Source organism: Austrofundulus limnaeus, unplaced genomic scaffold, assembly GCF_001266775.1.
Source record: "Austrofundulus limnaeus strain Quisiro unplaced genomic scaffold, Austrofundulus_limnaeus-1.0 Scaffold2, whole genome shotgun sequence".
Lineage (NCBI taxonomy): Eukaryota > Metazoa > Chordata > Actinopteri > Cyprinodontiformes > Rivulidae > Austrofundulus > Austrofundulus limnaeus.
In genome coordinates this window covers 9,615,069-9,634,467 of record NW_013952404.1, presented here as the reverse complement: position 1 = coordinate 9,634,467, position 19,399 = coordinate 9,615,069, and the positions used below count along the sequence as shown (strand labels likewise).

Below are 19,399 nucleotides of genomic sequence, written 5' to 3'. Positions count from 1 at the left end.
GCCTTAGGGTTTGTGGTCAGAGTTAGGCTGTAGAAATGTAATGGAAGTCAATGGAAAGTGCCCAAATGGATAGCTGTGTAAACATGTGTGTGTTTGTCCTGCTGTGATCAGGTCTGGATGCCCCCATGAGTCAGTACCAGGTCTCAGAGTGGTCTTTATCAGGCGCAGGCCTGCTCAGTTTGACCTCCCTGGACCTGGAGAAGTTGGGAGTCCATAAGATTGGACACCAGGAGCTCATCCTGGAAGCCGTGGAGAAGCTCTGCTCTCTGGTGAGTGAGGCTCAGCCATCGTGTGTGTTTGTTTACATGTCTGCAGTGTCGCCCCGCGTCGCCAAGGCTTTCTGTCGTGTTTGTTATGGAGGTGACGGATATTTGCTGAGCAGTAATCCACCAGGCTTTTGCCAGGTTGTTCTGTGAAATTGCAGCAGAGAGATTTACAACCACAATTCCAAAACGGTGGGGGTGTCGTGTAAAATGTAAATAAAAATAGAATGCGATGATTTGCAAATCTTCTAAACCCATATGTTACTTACAATGGAACAAAGAAACTATATAGAAAATTTAGAGTAAGAAGTTGCTCCATTTATTATAAAAAAACAAGATAATTTTAAGATTTATAACAGCAACACATCTCAAATACATGTACAGATCTGCTAAATCAGGGGAGTCTAGTCCTGGTCCTGGTGGGCCACTACCCTGCAGGTTTTTGATGTTTCTCTGCTCCAGCACAGCCGATTTTAATAAATGGGTGATCCAACAGATTTCTGCAGAACTTCAAMAGGCAATTAAATTCCTGAATCAGGTTTGTTGGACCAGAGAAACAAGTAAAACATGCAGGATATTGGCCCTCTAGGACCCGGATTTAGCACCGCTGTGCTAGATGGATAAGCTGCTCATGCCATTGGCAGTAATGCAACTCTATACCATCAGAGAGGCTAGAAGCTTTTTACTTTAATATGAAGGATGTGGCATCTGTGGTTTCCTAAAAGAAACAGAATCAGACCTGATTTATTGACAACAAATACTTTATTAAAAAATAATGAAACTTTTGATATGTTTGCTAATCATTGTATTCTGTTTTTATTTACGTTTTACACACCGTCCCAACTTTTCCACAACTGGGATTTATGCCCCCAAGACTGTAGTGTTTTTAAAGCCCACTGATGTTTGCACTGTGGTAAAAACAACCATTGGACAAACATCCATAAATCCAGCTAGAATCAAGCCAGAGTTACTGCTCTCACAGGTATCCAAATCCTGCTTCAGAAAGCCTTAACTCACAGTTCTCACTGTTCTTCTTTTTTTCCCCTTCTCAAGCAAACTATCCATTTTCTTTACCCACTTCTTTCTTTCAGATCATGTAGAGCGAATTATTTTACCTTCCTTTTACCTTTTTTTTTGGACATTTTTCTGCTGCATAATTAAATTTGTGAACTATCCAAACTTGTAAGACGGTTTTAGGGATTTAGGTAATATAGTTGGTGTGCTTCCAGAATAGCCTTTGTTTCACTGTAAGGACTGATTCAGCAGGACAGAGGCAGGCAAAAGTCCAGCTCTGGTGGCGTAACAAGCTAAAACAGCTTAAACTGCTTGTTATTGAGGTTTTTGAAACAACTGAAAGACAGATTGAATTAAGAGTTTTACAGAAAGTCTGCAAGAATAAAAAGGCCCCACATTCCTCAAAGGGATGCAAATTGCGCACCACCAATTTGTCAGATGTCAGAGTTTTAAACTAAAACTGGCTTATGAGGAGAAAATGAGATGTTGCCATTGAGGTCAAATCTTAAAAAAAAAGACATTATGCAATATCTCATAATATTGTCAAGGTCTTGTAAGGTTTTTGTTCATTTATGCCAATTAGAGTAATGTGGATGAGCCTCAGGATCTGTAAAACTGACTATTATGGCTATTTTCTGTGTTTGCTATTGTTAAATAGCTGTGGTGGCCATCTTGAATTAGGTTAATCAGTTGTAGATGTGCATGCAGTGATCATTTTATGAAGGTTTCATTAAAATTCATCCTGTGGTTAATGAGACATTTTGCTAATGGACAAATCCCAGTATTTATTGARCAAGTTTTATGCAAAGCTCTCACACAATCAGTTAGTGCTCAGAATARGGGTTGGGAATGACTTTCAGCTAGTACCACCAAATTTTAGCTCAATATCTATGACATTGATTGGGCTATAGCTAGTTCTGTGTTTGCTAACATTGTTTGGCTGTTGGCTTCAAAAGTAGTTGTATACATTGTAGATTTAGTGTTTGTTTTCTGGTGGTTTTATTAAAATTTGTCCATGAGTTTTTCTGCCAACAGTCAAATCCGCCCACTTTTCAGCAGCAGGTGATAACGCTTGTGCCAGGCGTGGAAGCCTTTACGTTAATCAGAACAAGTATGGGGTCGTTTTTGTCTGCTAATCCTCCTCTCTGACTTGATGTGCCATYAAGTGCCAGCACGGTTCTCATTCATAAAATCCTCCGTCACTCGCTGGCGTGACTCAGTCCAAACCCATTCAAGCTCACAGCTCCGCAATTAGCAGCTACAGRGTGGAAAAGGCCATAAAAGATTCATGGCCACTTGTTTGACAAGCTCGTTCCTGTCGCCGCATGATGCAACAACAAAGCCTGACCGGTCGACAGCTCTTGACCCTACGATGAGTGCATCACAACAATGTAACGCTCCAGCTCCGGCACCTTTGAAGAGTCACGTCTCTGTGTCACTGCAAGAAATAATGATGATGGACATTTCTAAAGGACTTTTAAGGTTATCTGTGTATCTTAAAGGGGTGCACCAAAAAATAGCTTTAAATCGGAATCTTGATTCTCATTTACAAAGATTCAGGATCGATTTAAAATGTCATATATATATATATATATAATAGTTTGTCAACCTCCATTTTGTAACCACTTGGGACGTCCTGGCATCACATGGAGCTGGTTCTGGAATGTATGAATGCACAGAAAGCATCAAAACAAAGAGGAAACTACAAAACTGGAGGAAAGAGAGATTCAGCAGACCCTGTCTTCATTGAATGCAAAGATTTGGGCTCATTTTGTTTTTTACTGAATGAGTCCGAGTTTGACATGAGCTTCACTGTGTACAAAATTTGCAAAATGAAGATGAAGCACTTTAGAAACACGACAAATGGGCTCACAATGGGCCTCATGCAAGAACCGTTCATACGCACAGATTTGTTCTTAAGTTGTGTGACCGCGCTTCCTTTTGAATAAATGAAAACTATGTAACACCGGTGTTTACACTGCTATTAAAAATATTTGACCAAAGAAAAACTGGAGCAGGACTACAGAGAGAGAGAGAGAAATATGATTTAGGTTTTTATTACTGTGACTGTAACGACCCACAGGAGACATGACATTAACAGCAGTAGTTATTTCATTCCTCAGCTTTAAAGCAGATCCTTTAATTCCAAGCTGATGCTGCTAAAAATGACATTTTWTTTGTGGATCTCCGAGAGCAGGAATTCAATCTCCGAACTCGTAAAGTTCTTCTTTTTTACTTTGTGATGTCATTCATGAACGGACACGCGGGGCAGGAAACATATATCCTTATATGGTGTTTTTGGGGTGGTAATTATGTAAAGAACCGCTCCGCGTGCACGAGCAGCTGGATAAGAACAGGTGTAATTCATCATGTGTACGCAGCTCGTTTACACACTTTTCCTGAAGATAGAAGAGTTTGTTGAATCTGACGTGGCATGTTCGTACGAACCCTTTGTACGAACAAAAGTAAGAGAAATTTAGGATAAGAATACGAACATATACTTGCATGAGGCCCATTGAGTTTTGAATAAAAAAATTGATTTTGAATCGAATCGTGAGACAGTAAAATATTTCCACCCCTAGTATCTTATGCTACAATCTGATTGGCTGGCTGTGTGATGGCTTTGGTTTGTATTGTATTATAACTTCTGTTCCTGTTCAGCTCTGTAATCTCTATTATAATTTACACTGTACAATATACAGTAATTGTCACCTGCTGCTTTGAAATGTGTTTGTTCATTAATGTGCCTGTTTGTTATCAGTGTATCTCAAACAGCTGAATGGATTTTAATGAAATCCTTAGAAATAATCGTAAGATGTACATCTACAACTAATTATCTTTTGGAGTCGCTCTGTTTCATGACGGATGCCACAGATAATCAATATTAGCAAACATGAAAATGCCTATAACTCAGTKATTTTTATAGATGCTGTGGTAGTAGCTGAGAGGAGTCTACAATATGAACTCTGAATGCTAACAGATCTCATGAGCTTGAATTTAAAATGTTGGCGTGTAAGGTGGCTGGTTTGTATGCCCGTCTTCAAGGAATGTTAGATTTATTTTAACTATGTACTTATCCTTGTAAAAAAAAATCTTATATCAAGTTTTACTGCTTTACAAGTCATACCCACAGTTGTGAATAAGCTCTCAGCCCTGTTGCAACATAGTGGCCCAAAAATCTCTTCACAAATCCTCTAAAGTAAGATTTTTGCATTTTTTTAATCGATGCCTGGAACGGGAGAACATGTGGCTGAAACCTTTAATGCATCTACTTGACGCAGTATGTTACTGGATCTCTGAAAAGTTCATATTACACTGTGTGGGCTTTTAATTTTCCTTAATGCATTGTATGAAACAGAAGACTTTGCATCTGATCAAGCTGAAACATCGTTTTCAATCCAGAATCCTCATTGTTTCGCTTGACAACATCATCGTGAAACACCTTTACACAAAATCTAAACGATTACTTTGGCTTATTGCAAGATAAACCCTTCTTCACACAAAACTAATAGCTTTCTTATCGCTCCAGCTTCATGCGTGCCATGGCTGAGGCAGAATAAGGGCACTGACCTCTCATATGTATTTTGATAGCTTGCAAAAGAAATGGGGCGACTTTATCAGCCATTTTTGTTTTAAAACCAATTGTATGAATCAGATGTAATAACTCTTTAAATAGTGAATGGTGCCCAATGATACCCCCCAAGTTATTACATATTTTTTTGATTCTACCATGTCAAAAGTGAAATGGGGATATAGAATGAAATCTATTTTGTGTGTTTTTGACTGTGGTGGAAGAATATCTTGACTCCCTAACTGCYTATTACCTCGACATGTCCTGTTCTGCATCTCTTGATAAACTGCCATTATATTATCTGTTTCTCGTGACTCTTAAGATACTGTATGTACCCATGTAATCTTATGGCCTATTTACTTGTAACCATGTCATTGGTTTCCTGGATATCTCTGATGCTCTAATTTTGTTAGCAGGATGTATATATTGCCTGTTTTTCTGTTTCCGGGTCAGCGAGAGCTTGACAGACGCTTCGATTCACGTCTGTCTGGCTCTGCTCATTCTTTGCATATGCACCTTTCTATTAAATAATCTGAGATCGAGACCACACAGTTTCCACTTTGTTTATTTCCCGCATCTCTGCCCTGGCGAAAAGGCTAGCCACGACATGACCAATCAGGTGACCTGTTGAAATGGACTAGGTGTTTTTGAGAGAAAATGGGAAAAACTGAATGTTGTAACCTTTTAGCATTAGTGGTAAAGTCAGTGGTTTTCTCTGTTGAGGAAAAAAGTATTTGAATACTCTCAAATTTCAACATTCAACTAGAGTATTCAAATAGAGCTTGGCTAGAATTAACTAGTCGATGTCGCAGAAATACAGTAGGTTGGGCACCAGTAACCCGTGTGTTTGTGTGTGTCCTCTCCAGAGTTACGGTTTCGGAGGGGAAAGCCTAAAAGTTCTGACAGAGAAGCTGAGCGCTCTTGCTCACACGCTGCAGATGAACATTCAAAGCCGCTGGCGCCTCAACGGCTATGATGGACGGAGCACCACCAAGCTGTCCACTGGGGTTCTGACRGTTGTTGTTGAACTCATAACCTCAGCTAAAGGCCTCTTCTCTTTGCTCAACAGGTTTGTGAGGAGGAGCTTGAAACATTGCTGTAGACTGCTTACTTTAATGTAAAACGCACAAGAAGCTTTATTTTAAGCACCTTTTAAAAAATTATCTTTTRTTTGAATCTGAAACACTTACTCTGTATCTGTTAAAATTTGTCAATATGTATGAAATTTAGTGTAGTTTCTCATTTACTTATTGAAATTGTATTAATCTAACAAATTATTAGATGCTAATGTGGGGAAAAACTAACTATAAAACATGGAACTGGGAAATTTAAAACAGATTTCTGGGAAGGAAAACAATTAAAAGCAAACCAGATTTAATGGAGCCCTACAATATGGACTGCATGGCTATTTTTATTTGTTTGTATTTATATACCATAGCCTTAGTAAACACTTTTGGTCTGATCTACAAAAGATTTGTAGATACTGTATGATCGTGAGAATTTTAGCACCTGCTGTTAGATTCATCAAACTTAAAACTGATTGTGGTTGCTGGTTATGCTGGTGTCTGTATTTGACACGTATACAAGGCAAATGCAAACTGGCTGCAGTCACTGTGGGAAGAAGGGGGCATTAGTACAACAGGTGATGGAAAGAGAAAATGTTCTGTCAGAAATAAACAGTGGAGACTTATCATCTATCCAGCTATTTATCCATGTCACTTTTAAAGGAGACCAATTATGGGTTCTAGAAAATTTTATGGTATGTCTGTGGGCTATCCAGACCACGTTCATTCAATTTAATGCACCAAATAATTCTCAGATAATAAAAAATTCCCATTTTCTTGTTCTGCCTGCTCTGACTTCCGTTCAGAAGAGCTGTTTATGTTAATGAGCTCTGTTGGTAACGCCCTCCAAAAATCTGTTGACATTAACTCCGCCCTCCAAAGCCAGCGTTTACGTTAGCATGGCTAATAATAGCAGAAGCTCCGTTGTACAACCATATGAGACCCAGAGTCAGAGTCGTGGTCGCAGCTTCTTTTTTTTCTCCCCCTCCTCTGCTCTGCGCTCACTCTGCATGCTGTTACCAGAGCAGGGAGCAACAGCGGTAAAAATACGTCAGAAACTCGAACAAAAAGGCTTTAACAAGGCTTTAATAAGCTAAACAATAGAGGTACATGAGAAAACGTGTTCATATTGAATGAAAATAATTAAATTGTATCCATGCCAGTCTCGAACCCTGGTCTCCCACTCTCTGGTCCAACACTCTATCCATTGCCCTTTTGGAGGCTTGTTGTGAAATGAGCTGCGCATTTCACAACAACAACTGTGACGGCTTTTTATACTGAGGAGGTGGAGCCTCACCTGGGGGTTGCTAGGTGAGGGGCTGAACGCAGGTTCCGGTGGGTTGTCGAATGGCTTGTGACATCACAAAACGACTGAAGTATAAAACTTGTCGTTAATATACATTAAAAATACATTTACTTACAGTAAATATGCCCTTGGGTGCATTTTTTGTAGTCCTAGGACTGTTTTTTTTAAGAAGTACATACCCAAAGTTGAGTAAAAAAAACTTTAAAAAGTGAATTTTGCATAATAGGTCCCCTTTAAAGTTGGTGGACAACCTAAGGGCTGCTTTGCAGCCAGTCACAACTTGAAACCACACCATATCTCCTACAGAAAAACTCCTTACAGCACTGCATTTTCAACTTRGAACTTTGTTTTTCTTTTATGACCACTCTGCTCAGCCAAACTCCACATGTTGACTGCCCAAACGTACACGCAAAACTCATTATTTCAGTAGGGCAGTCACTTTTGCACCCGTTCTCATTTGTAGGCCACCTGCAACATGCCCACTCATAGCATTTGCAATTTTTATTTTATTTTATTTATTTTTTTGCTTTCACACATTTTAGCACTTGTTATTTGGGATCTTAGTAGATCAAGCCRTTTGTCAATTATTTTAAAGGAAATCTCAACAGGAAGGTATCAGGGAGTATATCACCTTCACTCTTCTTTAGGTGCAATAAATGCAATTTTTCTCAACTCAAATACTATATATATCCAAATGATCACGATTAGGATTTATTTCCAGAATCAGTCAGCCACAGATGTTGGTAAAGTCTTTTCATARTGTTGCCTTCTCTCTCTATTATTTCAATCTCTCTGTTTTCTCTCTTTAATTTTAATTATCCCTTCTACTCTTCTGTCCAAACTAATTTAAAACACAATTCATCTTTACAGGTATCAGTTTTTCCAGCTCAGTGGATACACCGATACCAAAGACATATTRAACCACTGCAAACAGCTGGGAGACATCGTGCACAAGGTGAGTGTGCTCATCTCAGTTATTACATGACGACTGCCTGTCACATCATGTGACTCGTTTATCTAATCTGATGTTCAAATACCTGCCCAGCTCTTGTGTCTGTTTCCACCCGATTTCCGACCCTTGTATCTAAAATATGCTTTACAGCCCATGTGTTTATAAATGGACGAGATGCTTTACGTCGCAGGGAACTGGACATGAGTTACCTACAGTATGTTTCTGGTTGTTATGTCATGCTGTAGTCTAAGAGGAACTACAACCTGTTGTGTTAATTTCATTTTTGAGCCTGCCCCTTTGATAGAACAAGAGAAGCCGAAGCAAAGACTTGCTCCCTGTTCCTCGGTTCAGCTTGAGTCGAGCTCTTTTTTTTTCTTTCAAAATCAGAAAATTCTTGGCATATTTGCTGGCAGCCGAGCCTTAAAGGAGATTAGGTTGAAGATATTTCGCCGGAGCTCGGTTTGTTTGCATGCTGTCCCGATGTCTGAAAATACTTGAAGACTTAGGAGGAGGAGAAACGCTCATAACAGGAGTAATGTGAGTGAAAAGTGTTTCTAGGTGCTGTAGATGGGAGGGCAGGCCTGGATATGTTGTGCCACCTGGGGGAGGGAGGGAGGGAGGAGACTCGGAGGAGGGATTACATTGCCACTGGTAAATGACTTTTGGCTCCTGGGGGAGAGAACACAGCCGAGAACAACAGGCAGTTACTCTGAAACGCTGCTGACCGCACAGAAAAAATCCACTTGATTGAAGTTTAAAACAGAGGAGAGCGCTAAGTAAAGAGAAGCAAAACAGACTGAAAGAGGAGACTCAGGTTTTTTTTAAGGAGTTTATATTTAGCTTGATTTGGATGCCTGCCCAGCACAACAGGTACCTTCCTCTTTGATTGGATAATTCTCCACAAGGTGATCCTTCTTTAACCGCTACAGGACTCTGCTTCAGCCTTTCCAATAGGTCAAGCATGTACTAAAATACAAAAAGGCAAGCTTATTCAGAGAAGTTCTTTAGGAATTAAAACCTAACTTCTGTCGATTCAAGGAAAAAACATGAAGTGGAACTGTCAGGTCACAAAGCTTGCAGGACTTTCACATGGGAAGTAAGTAAAACCGTCTCTGTGTGTCTGCTTTACGGGTGATATTTTCATGAATCGTGAGATTTAACAGGGAGGTGTTTATAGCAGAGGTATTTAGCGAGTTGACTCTGATAAGATGTTTTTGCTCCTACGCTGTGAATCAGAGTTGGCCCTGCTGACTGTTGTTTTCATTCATTACTGGCTCAGGATACATTAAATGCAGAGTGTTGGGTCAGTGATTAGTAAGTAGAAATATTCACCTATTTTTCCTGTCCCTTCTGTGTTGATCATTGGTTATTGTTTTATTTAATGCTGGGCTATTGTTTGCTCGGTTCCTGTTTTTGAACATTGCACTTCATGCAGGTGTCTGAAGGTTAAAGGGAGCAAGTGAGGTTTGGGAACATACCTGTCAGGTTTCAACAGCTGCATATGTTTCTAGACTTTGAATCATCAACTTGTAACTAATACTTCTAAAATGTGGTTGAAATTGACACTAACATGGCAGATGAGGTTAAAGGTCATATGTGGACAACATGAAAGTTTTGTATACCTGTTTAACAGCAAAGAGAAACATGCATTTAATAAAATATRAYTCCATCTACCTATCCAACTACCTATCTTCTTATCAAATCTARRCARCTGCCTAATCAATCRAATGGTAAATGGGCTGAACTTATGTAGCACATTATCAAGCCCCATTGCACCCCAAAGGGCATTACACTACACACAGTCACACACTGATGGTGGTAAGCTACATTGTAGCCCCAGCTGCCCTGAGGCACACTGACAGAGGCGCCACCAGACCCTCTGACCACCAAGGCAGGGTGGGTGAAGTGTTTTGCCCAAGGACACAACAACTGAGACAGCTCGAACGGGGGATCAAACTACCCTATAGGCCACGGACATCCGGTCCAGCACTTGGTGCCACATACTGGTCTTCCGGTTCGCGGGCAACATTGTGTTAGCGAAAGATTTTTTCACCCGAAAACGACTCTTAATGATCTCCACAGTACATAATTAGCATATTACATGTACCAACATTAACACAGGACACGTACAGGTCCAGCCAAGTGGAGAAAAAAAAATCACTCCAAAGTGGATTAAAGCCATAAAAACAAAGGAAAGACGTTCGTGTTTATGGTTCCAGAATTTAGCCATTTTCGCTATTCCTTGGCTGCTTGTTTGGTGAATTTTTCACGTAGAGCTGTGACACTTATATTGTTGGAAAGAGCAGAGTCTGGGCTTTAAATTGATGGGCTACTTGTATGGTTTGGATTGTTTTCCCCGACATAGGTGAACTGAAAACGTAATGATTATCAGGTGGAGGTTCTGCAGCTCTCTGTACTCYTSGGGAGGGGGMYCTCGTCGCTCGTGTTTTGTTTACATTGTAATAAGTTTTTACTTTTGCATAAAACTCATGACAAAGTTGCCTAAAAACATTTCATACTCTGTATAACACTAACGCGCGTGCACACACACCTGTACAGGCTGCTGTGTTAGCTTCCTGCTAACTGTCATCTGGAGGTGGTTTTTCCTCTCTCGTCTTGGCAGTAAAGGGGATAATTGTACATTTCCCTTTTGTAACCTCCGTCTTCTCATTTATGATGCTGGCTCTTGAATATCCTCAGGTTAGAAATGCCGATTACAAATGCAAGTGTGAGCTTATAGCTAAGATTTCCCTGTATAGCTATGATCCACAGCTGTCAACTTTCCTCCTCTAGAGGAAAATGGAAAAAAACTAACTACTCTATTGTACCTGCTGGTTAGTGGACACAAAGGCGCACAACAGAACTCGCATTTTATACCAGTAGCTCACGGATGCTCTAACTTTTGTGACGTTTTCACGGACTAGTTCTAGAAGCTAACGCTAAAAACAAAGCAGTAAGCAGGAAGTGGAAGGGATGTGTGTGGCAAGAATTTTACCGGAAATACGTCATTAATGACCGTGGCATATAGGCAATTAACCTTTCCGTCTAACTATCCATCTACCCATCTTACTGTTGTTTATTGCCCACTGAAATACACAACGCAGCTGCCACTGGTTGAACTGTAAACAAGGAAAAAATTACATTTAGACTTTTTTAATATCCATTCAAAACCAAATTTATAATTATACATTTGACAATCGTAGTAACTTTTATAAGCAAATCACAACTAAAGCTATGGTGAATGTAACTCAGCAAATAAAATATATATGTGTAAACCACATTTAATTTACTCCTTTAAAACACAAGAATCAATAGCATATCAATATTAATTCATATTGTGCAAGAAACAAACATGAGCATCGTGCCAGTTTGCTGCTGATAGAAAACTGCTAGCATAATGTTAATCTCTCCAGAACACTCATGCAGAACACATTATCTTTATAGTTTACAACAGAAAAATTAATCTACACAGTTACACAAATGGTTAATATTGCAATAAGAACTTACCATATTGGGCATTGTATTTAACTGTAAATGTAGAAGTATTAATTTTTTAACATATGCTTCATTTTAAATCACTTCTGGTTTCAACAATGTTACTTCTGTTTTCACACAAAGTTCTTCAGAACAAAAGTAAACAACCTGTAGAGCCCCCTAGTGGAATGGAGTTCATCAGTTTAACATCCCACCTCTACCAAACACACATTAACCCTTTAAACCCACAGGGTTGTATAAGTACTAGCTCCTTCAGTTTTCAGTGTGGGCCCTGTACCAGACCCGTCGGGCTCAACAGGTAAACATTTATTGCTTCATCAAAATAAAAAAATAAAGTGAATTGTTGCAAACTTGTATTTGACAATGGAAAACAAAAGAACTGAGTTATACAGAGTTTTGTTTATTCAAGTGGACTAGTTTTGGTGAGTTTTATATGCATACAATAAAATGATATTTTACAACCTTTTACAACAGCCTGGTTGGGAGCCACTGACCTATCCATCTACTGAGCTACCTACCCATCCATCTGTTTATTATAAGTTGGGAAAACCCCAAAGCTACCACCACATCAAAGTTTAGCTCACTATATGTTAAGTTGGCTGAATTATAGCTATTAATGCAATTGCTCAAGACATTTAGTTATATTGGCTATCTTGAACGGAGGTGATTCCAAAGGTTAATCAGGTGTAGAAATACAGTACACCCAGTGATTGCTTTTAGAGAATTTCATTGAGATCAGTCCACTTGTTCATGAGGTATTCTGAGTTTTCATGAATAACAAACACACACAGACATGGGCAAAAAATTAATGCTTTTTGCCTTCATTGGCGAATGATGAACCATAAATTATCCATGCATGCTGTCGCCACAACAGATACGTTATGTGGTAAAGTACAGCATCTTATGCTAAGAAGTGTCGAACTGAATCGCATTAAACATGCTTCTAGCACACAGATTAGCGTGGTCATGGCTGCGTAAACCTTGCTCATGGCTAATTGAATCTGTCATTCCTATGTGACAGTACTATTGGCTTAACCCTGACGTCTTTTCTGAAGAGGTACTTCCTCAGAGACTGCACCACATCTTTCCAACAACAGAAAGGACTCTTGTATTGCTAGTTTTTCCTTTGAGTGTGTGAGCATTTGTGTGTGTTGTTGTTTTTTRTRTCTCTCTCTCTGCCACCCCGAGGGCGATCGGGGTCAGCAGTCAMCTGGTGTTGTTGGGATCCAAGTTGTCAAGTCAAGAGTTTTCGCAGTCTCAGTTTGCTTTGGAGCAGCCAAGCAGCGGCCAAAGTCCAAAGAGTGAGGGCAGAGAGAGGAACAGGGAGGGGAAAAAAGTGAACTTGGGTTTGACAGCAGCTAAACTGGGAAATATTTTGTTGAAGGTATGTGTGTTTCAAAAATCAATTTTTTTATTACACCTTTTGGTTTAGGAACCTTCAGGTGGAAATGGACAACATGCTTTTAAGATAAATCTGTGGCAACTTATTGGTTTTAAATTAAACTATTTTGGTTTTGTGGTCAAGTAAAGGAATAATAAAGGAATTGAATTGAAACAGAAAACATTTAACTGTCTGTGATTTAACATGGTTAATAATTTTAAACTGGTATTGAAAGGTGAAAGGGATTTAGCTTACTTATGTTTGGGTTTTTTATTGCTAATCTGACCTGGCAGCATGATAAAATGTACACAAGGGAAGTTCAAGTTTGGACGTAGATCATGTTTGATTTGATATGCGCTGATTACCCATAACTTTATGACCACCTGCATTATAATGACCAAGTCTTGCATGTTCCACCATGTTTAAGTGAAGACTTTGATAAAATAAACATCTGGATGGGTTCTAGAGTTGTTGTTTTTTTTGCAGAACATTAGCAAAGCATCCCTTTAGGATTGTGTTGTTTATATGATTAGATGTGTTGGTAGCAGGCCTATAGACGCCACCAGATCCCATCAGATCCTATCAGATTGGTATTAGAGGAGTCCTTGCCTTCTAGTTAGGGCGGCTGTGGTGTAGTGGTAGAGCAGCCGGCTTGGGACCCGAAAGTCTTAGGTTCGACTCCCTGCCATACCCACATGTCGTGGTGTCCTTGAGCAAGACACCTAACCCTAACTGCTCCCCGGGCGCCTCACATGGCTGCCCYCTGCTCCACTTGGGTGTGGATGGGTTAAATGCAGAGCACAATTTCGTCATTGTGTGGAAACATACACTGATGACAAATAAAGCACCTTTACCTTTACCTTTTTTTAGTGGTTTTTCTGTATGTGTGTGCTTACGCATGGTTGTGACAGTTTGACAATTTCATATTTTTTTCTTCCTCCTTGGAATGCTACTTACATAATTGGGTGACATTGTTTCCCTGAAACTCTTTAGAGAGAAACAGCTCACAGGCACAGCAATATTAGCAGCAAAATTATCTCAGTGCTTGATTGAAACAGACACGGTTCCCTTAAACGCAACACAAGTCACACCACACAGCAGCCTGGAGGCAACAAAGTATACAACTGTCGCCTTTTTTTTTTGAGCTGCCATAATTCACTGTTACCATTTAACAAAGATAAAATAACTTTTTCATCACATATTTCCATGAAAATAGTTTTCATTTGTCGTTCTAGATTTGGTTTGTCTACAGTTTAACTCGAAGTTAGTGCAGCTATTGAGTTACGACGACAGTGCAGATGATGGCTGGATTTGTCATAGTTTTTGGCACTCAGTTTCTGAAAAGTTTGTAAAATACTGCTATCATTGATTGTAAGAGTTGCCTGCAGGTCCAATGATGTGAAGCCATAGTTCAAACTGACTGAATCTTTTGTGAAGCTCTTGTCTTATGTAGAGCTAAAGTAGGTCAACTATATAGGTTTTGTTTTTTGGATATTAAATGAATAGAAAGATCGAAACAAGCTGAGGACTAACTCCATTTGTGCCACACCTCATTCCCTCTGATACCAGTACCACCTCTTTATCCTCTTTGTTTCTGCCACAGACATGAATCACTGAAACTTTATCAGAAACTTCACATCCCCCATCAACGCTGTATAAAGCCTAAGCAAATATCATATCGTAGAACAGATAAGTGTGTATTATCACACACCTAATACTTATGAATGAGTATCAATGCTTTTTAAAATAATTGGACACAGTTTTGAGCAGCCATGATTTGAAGGAGGTGTCCATATGTTTGAGTTTACTAGAATCCAGATGTTGCTTAATCTGAACCCAGCAGTAGGAAGTGTTGACTTGCTCCCTCGGAGTTTCCACCCCGCCCATCGTCGTGACATAAAAGCAGTTTTATGGTTCAGTACTACCCTGCTTGCCCACCTAAAATAAAAGGTACTATTTCTTGTTTTACTAGAGTTAGCACAAAATACAGAACAGGTCAGGCTGCTGRGGAAAAACCTCCTGTGACTCAAAAGAAGCACACAGAAGAATTAAGCAATGTGTAAACAAAGGAGGTGTTGCTAAGTGAGGTCAGCAGTAATACTATGAAGGCTTGCAGGAGGTGGAAACACCACTCAACTGTAGCTGCTGGAGGTCTGTAATTTGTTCTTGGTTTTAAACCTTATTTATTAGTCTGTTTATYTATTTAGGACTGTTTCTAAATATACATTTTTCAGGTCAAACTAARCTAGATTTGAATAATCTTTGATAATTTGCTTTTTTATGTGAGTGTGAAGCCCCCATCCTTCCCTCCTGTAACATCTTTTGGCTATTAATAAATATCTAGGAAAACTTGGTCTGTTACTGCACATGAAATCAAATTAAAAATGAACTGAGAACTGAACATWATTATAAATTTAACTACAATCTGATCTGGATTTTTGATTGTTAGACAGCATAAATTGTCTACCATTAACAGGTCGTGTTAACACTTCAACCTTGGAAGCAAACATTTTGAATTGCTGCAAAAATAATTGTGGACATGATGATTTGGTGTGATGATTTGGTGGAAATCTGCTACTACCACTGAGTGTTGTACTCCAAACATAATTTTGTTGCCTTTTTTGACAATGACAATAAACTCTTGAATCTTGAATTGAATCCTGATCATTTTTACGAAATTAGTTTTTTACAAAAACTTGCAATTTGTGACTGTCTTGAATTTCTTGTGTTATTGATGTGCACTAAAAGCCCTTAAAGACAAACGTGAGCTTTAACTTGCTCTACAGTCAATGTTTGTTTGCTCTAATGACATATTGTGACCCCCAAAAGCTTCAAGTGCTAAACATTAGGTCTTATGTAACGCAAGTTGTTTAATGGTCTATTTTTAGGCGTCCCTAAACCACAGTTGAAGTCAGACCAATTAACTAGCTATTTTTGCATTAGTCATTCTAGAACTACTAATGACAACATAAGAAAATATTTTTTAACCCGAGAGCCACATGGCCTTAGTTGAACCAACTAAAAGGCCTCAAATAAAAAAAAAAACAATCTGCTAGACATTAATCTTTATTTCAAGACCAAAAAGGGTGTCTTGTTGTTGTTAAAATTTGTGGTTTCCTGGGATATGAGAATGTGTGRCATTCTGTGGCAATTTTTCCTTTTCGAAACATCTAAAGGCCCCGCTACACCATAAAGTTTTAGACAACCTCTGCTGACTTGTGAAAATTTCGTTATGAATAAATTCCCATATAGGTTATATATTTACATTACAGTATGTACATGATCAAAATAAGCTCCCATTTTTTATGCTGTCTTCAATGTAGACATTTTCTGCTTTGAACAAAATCTTCACAAGTTGGTGTAAGTTGTGATGAGCACATCATTCGATGTAAAAAAAAAAAGGTAACTGAGCGCACAAAACATTTCATTGCCATTTGTTTTTTTTAATCACCTCCAGYTTTATGTATAAAATACTATGTTTCTTTTCTTCACTTTCATTGGTTTTGGTTTTATTTGAGAAAAACTGGGGCTGAATGGTGATTGGTCGAAGTCCYTTTCTGACCCCTGGGCCGTATTTTATCTGTATCTCTTGAACCTCACCAATGTGCCACTACAAGCCTGCTGTTCTTGGCTCAGGCTTTAAATGTTCTGAAGACCTCATTTAACAGATATGCAAAAAAGTCCTATAGTTTGTTTTGGTGGAAATCAGTACATCACAAATTCTTTCAAATGATCACAATCAGCAAAWTCTCAAACAACAGAAGCGATAAACAGAAAAAAGCTAACAAGTTGAACTTGCCAGCAATCACTTTGCACCTCCCTATAGTCGTGTTCTGGCCCTCTGAGTTCCATCAATCTAAGGTGTTTACTGTTGATCCTTTSTTAGATTTCAAGGGGATWAGRTTCTCCATCCAATTCTCTTTGCCTCTCATCATATAAGACATTGCAAATMAGCTTAGAGCAATATTATTATGTGGTTTGTCAGGCTGTATAAACAATTCCCCTGCTCGCTTTGAATTTCTCATCATTCTTCTTCATGWAAAGCCTCTCCATCATTTCTTCTCTTCTCTCCTGCTCCCAGCCAGAGCTCATCTRTGCGAAGCCTGTAGGAGAGTTATCAACACTTGCCTTGCAGTCCCAAGAGACAAGAAAGCAATTTAGTTTCGTTGTAATGATTCTAATATCTGTATCATTTTGTTCTGCAGCTTTCTGAGTGCATCTATCTGTACAAGTGCAATGCTGCACTGCACAAAGACAGCACAAATATGTGGGAATTCTGGGATTTGGCAGTCATTGTACACAATTAAAAGTGTTGGATAACYTTCTAACACATTTTTAATGTTTAACAGAACGTGCAGTACAAAAACTTATTAATACATTTGAGCATTTTCATTTATTTTAACCACAAATCATAGCTGAGATTGAACACTTGTACATAATGTACAGTAAAAAAAGTCATGTTCAAAGCTGAGGGTAATTATGAAAGCTGAATGGAATCAAAGGGGAGTCTAGTAAAACAAAATTTAATTAGAAGTATTGATCAAAGGTGTTAGCATTTATCCAGCAATGATAAATGGTGTTCCTTTTATATTGGGTTTAATGTTTCTGCTCATGAGTTTCACCCAATCATTGAAGATKGTTAGACAGCATAAACTGAAGATAGGTCAGCCTGGAGTCATTTCTCTATGGTGGACCTGTCTCCCAACTGTTTCTACTGTTTTACAGATGGATCCCTTCTGAAGGGGTCAGTAGGTGCAGGGGTGCTGATTTTGCACAACCTCAGTGAAAGAGAGTACAGATAGCCTGCTCACTTGGTGGTTTTGTAAATGTATCTCTAGTTGAGATACATGCAATCCACCAGAGTGTGGCATCTCTCAAAGAGCTTCAGTGTATGCAGAAGGGAACGTTCATCCGAACAGCCAAGCTGATATTAGAGCTCTTCAAGGGTCACGCTTTACGTCATTACTGGCTTGGGAGTGTGCCGAAGCAGTCAACCAACTGGGAAGAGAAAACAGTGTTACTGTTAAATGGGTACCAGGACATACTGGTATTAGTGGTAACGAGAGAGCTGACTGCCTTGCAAAAGCTAGCAGTCAGAAAAGGACTTTAAAGGACCAGGGGTCAGATTTATAAAGGATTGCGTGGAAACCATGCTAAAAGTGAACGTACAGCCAAAGGGCAAAAATGGCGTACGCCTAAAAAGATTCTGATTTAGAAAACCATGCGGTTGGAGATGCGTGAACTTTTATTTAACATTTAAGTTTTTTATTTCAAAGGTCCTCATGGCTAAGCAGCAGAAGCATAAATATTACTGTTAAAAAAGCTGATGATAAAGTTGAATAAAAATTTAAGTCTGATTATGAAGTGAAATTAAGTATGTGACAGTGATTATAATTCCTGGCTATAATTCCTCACTTCACCATCTGTGTCGCAGTTTCCCATCTTCAAAGTGAGTGTACGCATTGGTCAGAGCTGGCGTGAGGCACTGTACCATACGTCAAGTTTGGATTTTATAAATCATAACCTTTGCATGAAAAGTGGCGTACGCACGTTTCTGGGCTCATTTTGTGCGTACGCAAGCTTTATAAATCCGACCCCAGAGCTTGTTGTAGGTATTTCGACAACAGTCTGTAGGACTGCCCTACAGGCATGGATCAGACGTCAACACTCATTCCGTTGGAGAGAGCTGACGGATTGTAGATAGGCACGAGATCTGATAAATGGCCCAGATCTAAGGTTTGGGAAAGCTCTTGTTGCCCTGGTAAGGAAAACTTTAAATACACTTGTTGGAGTCCTAACTGGGCACAACTTGCTCAATTGCCACAAAATGGTGATGGGATTCCATGACAATGGTCTGTGTGATGCCTGTGGCATTGAATTAGAGACCTCTTTACACTACTGAGGTCAATGCCTGGCCCAGAGCAGTCAAAGGAAAATAATTCTTGGAGAACCTTTCATGGATCCCAAGAAGCTAAGAACAAAGTGTTTATAACCTTATCCTTTGATTAAAAGCTCTTTGTCTCTTTGGGGAGAATAATGGGCTCACTTATGKGGCCCCTGCTCACATGGATTTTTACCAATCCCCATTCACCAATACCAGTACCCATTTATAAAGCCAGAAGCTTTCCGTGAAATTTAAGCTTGCAGGGCATAACTCTACAAGGAAATTGCTAGATGGTCAACAAGCTAAATGTTTTTTGCACAACAGCACAAAAACACAACTTTAAAGCTACTGTGTACAGAAAATAAACATGAATTTGAAGGTAACCAGATATTTGACGATATATTATTCTTAAAGAAGGCTGTCTGGGTGGACGATTGCCAACCAAAGCTCGATATTGGCTGGATGAGGC

At 39.2% G+C, this 19,399-nt stretch overlaps 1 protein-coding gene across 3 annotated transcripts in view; it reads left to right on the top strand.

Moving 5' to 3' along the window:
• Positions 1–19,399, top strand: part of cnksr1 (connector enhancer of kinase suppressor of Ras 1) — a 46,284-nt gene that overhangs the window by 2,495 nt on the left and 24,390 nt on the right. For 2 of the 3 annotated variants that reach the window (XM_014015364.1, XM_014015372.1), the window contains exons 2-4: positions 112–269; positions 5,715–5,917; positions 8,089–8,173. In XM_014015364.1, the coding sequence (XP_013870818.1) occupies positions 112–269; positions 5,715–5,917; positions 8,089–8,173 (446 nt within the window). Of the gene's footprint in view, positions 1–111; positions 270–5,714; positions 5,918–8,088; positions 8,174–8,864; positions 9,041–9,208; positions 9,267–19,399 lie in introns of those variants that run through there. The other variant, XM_014015382.1, reaches the window with a different exon arrangement.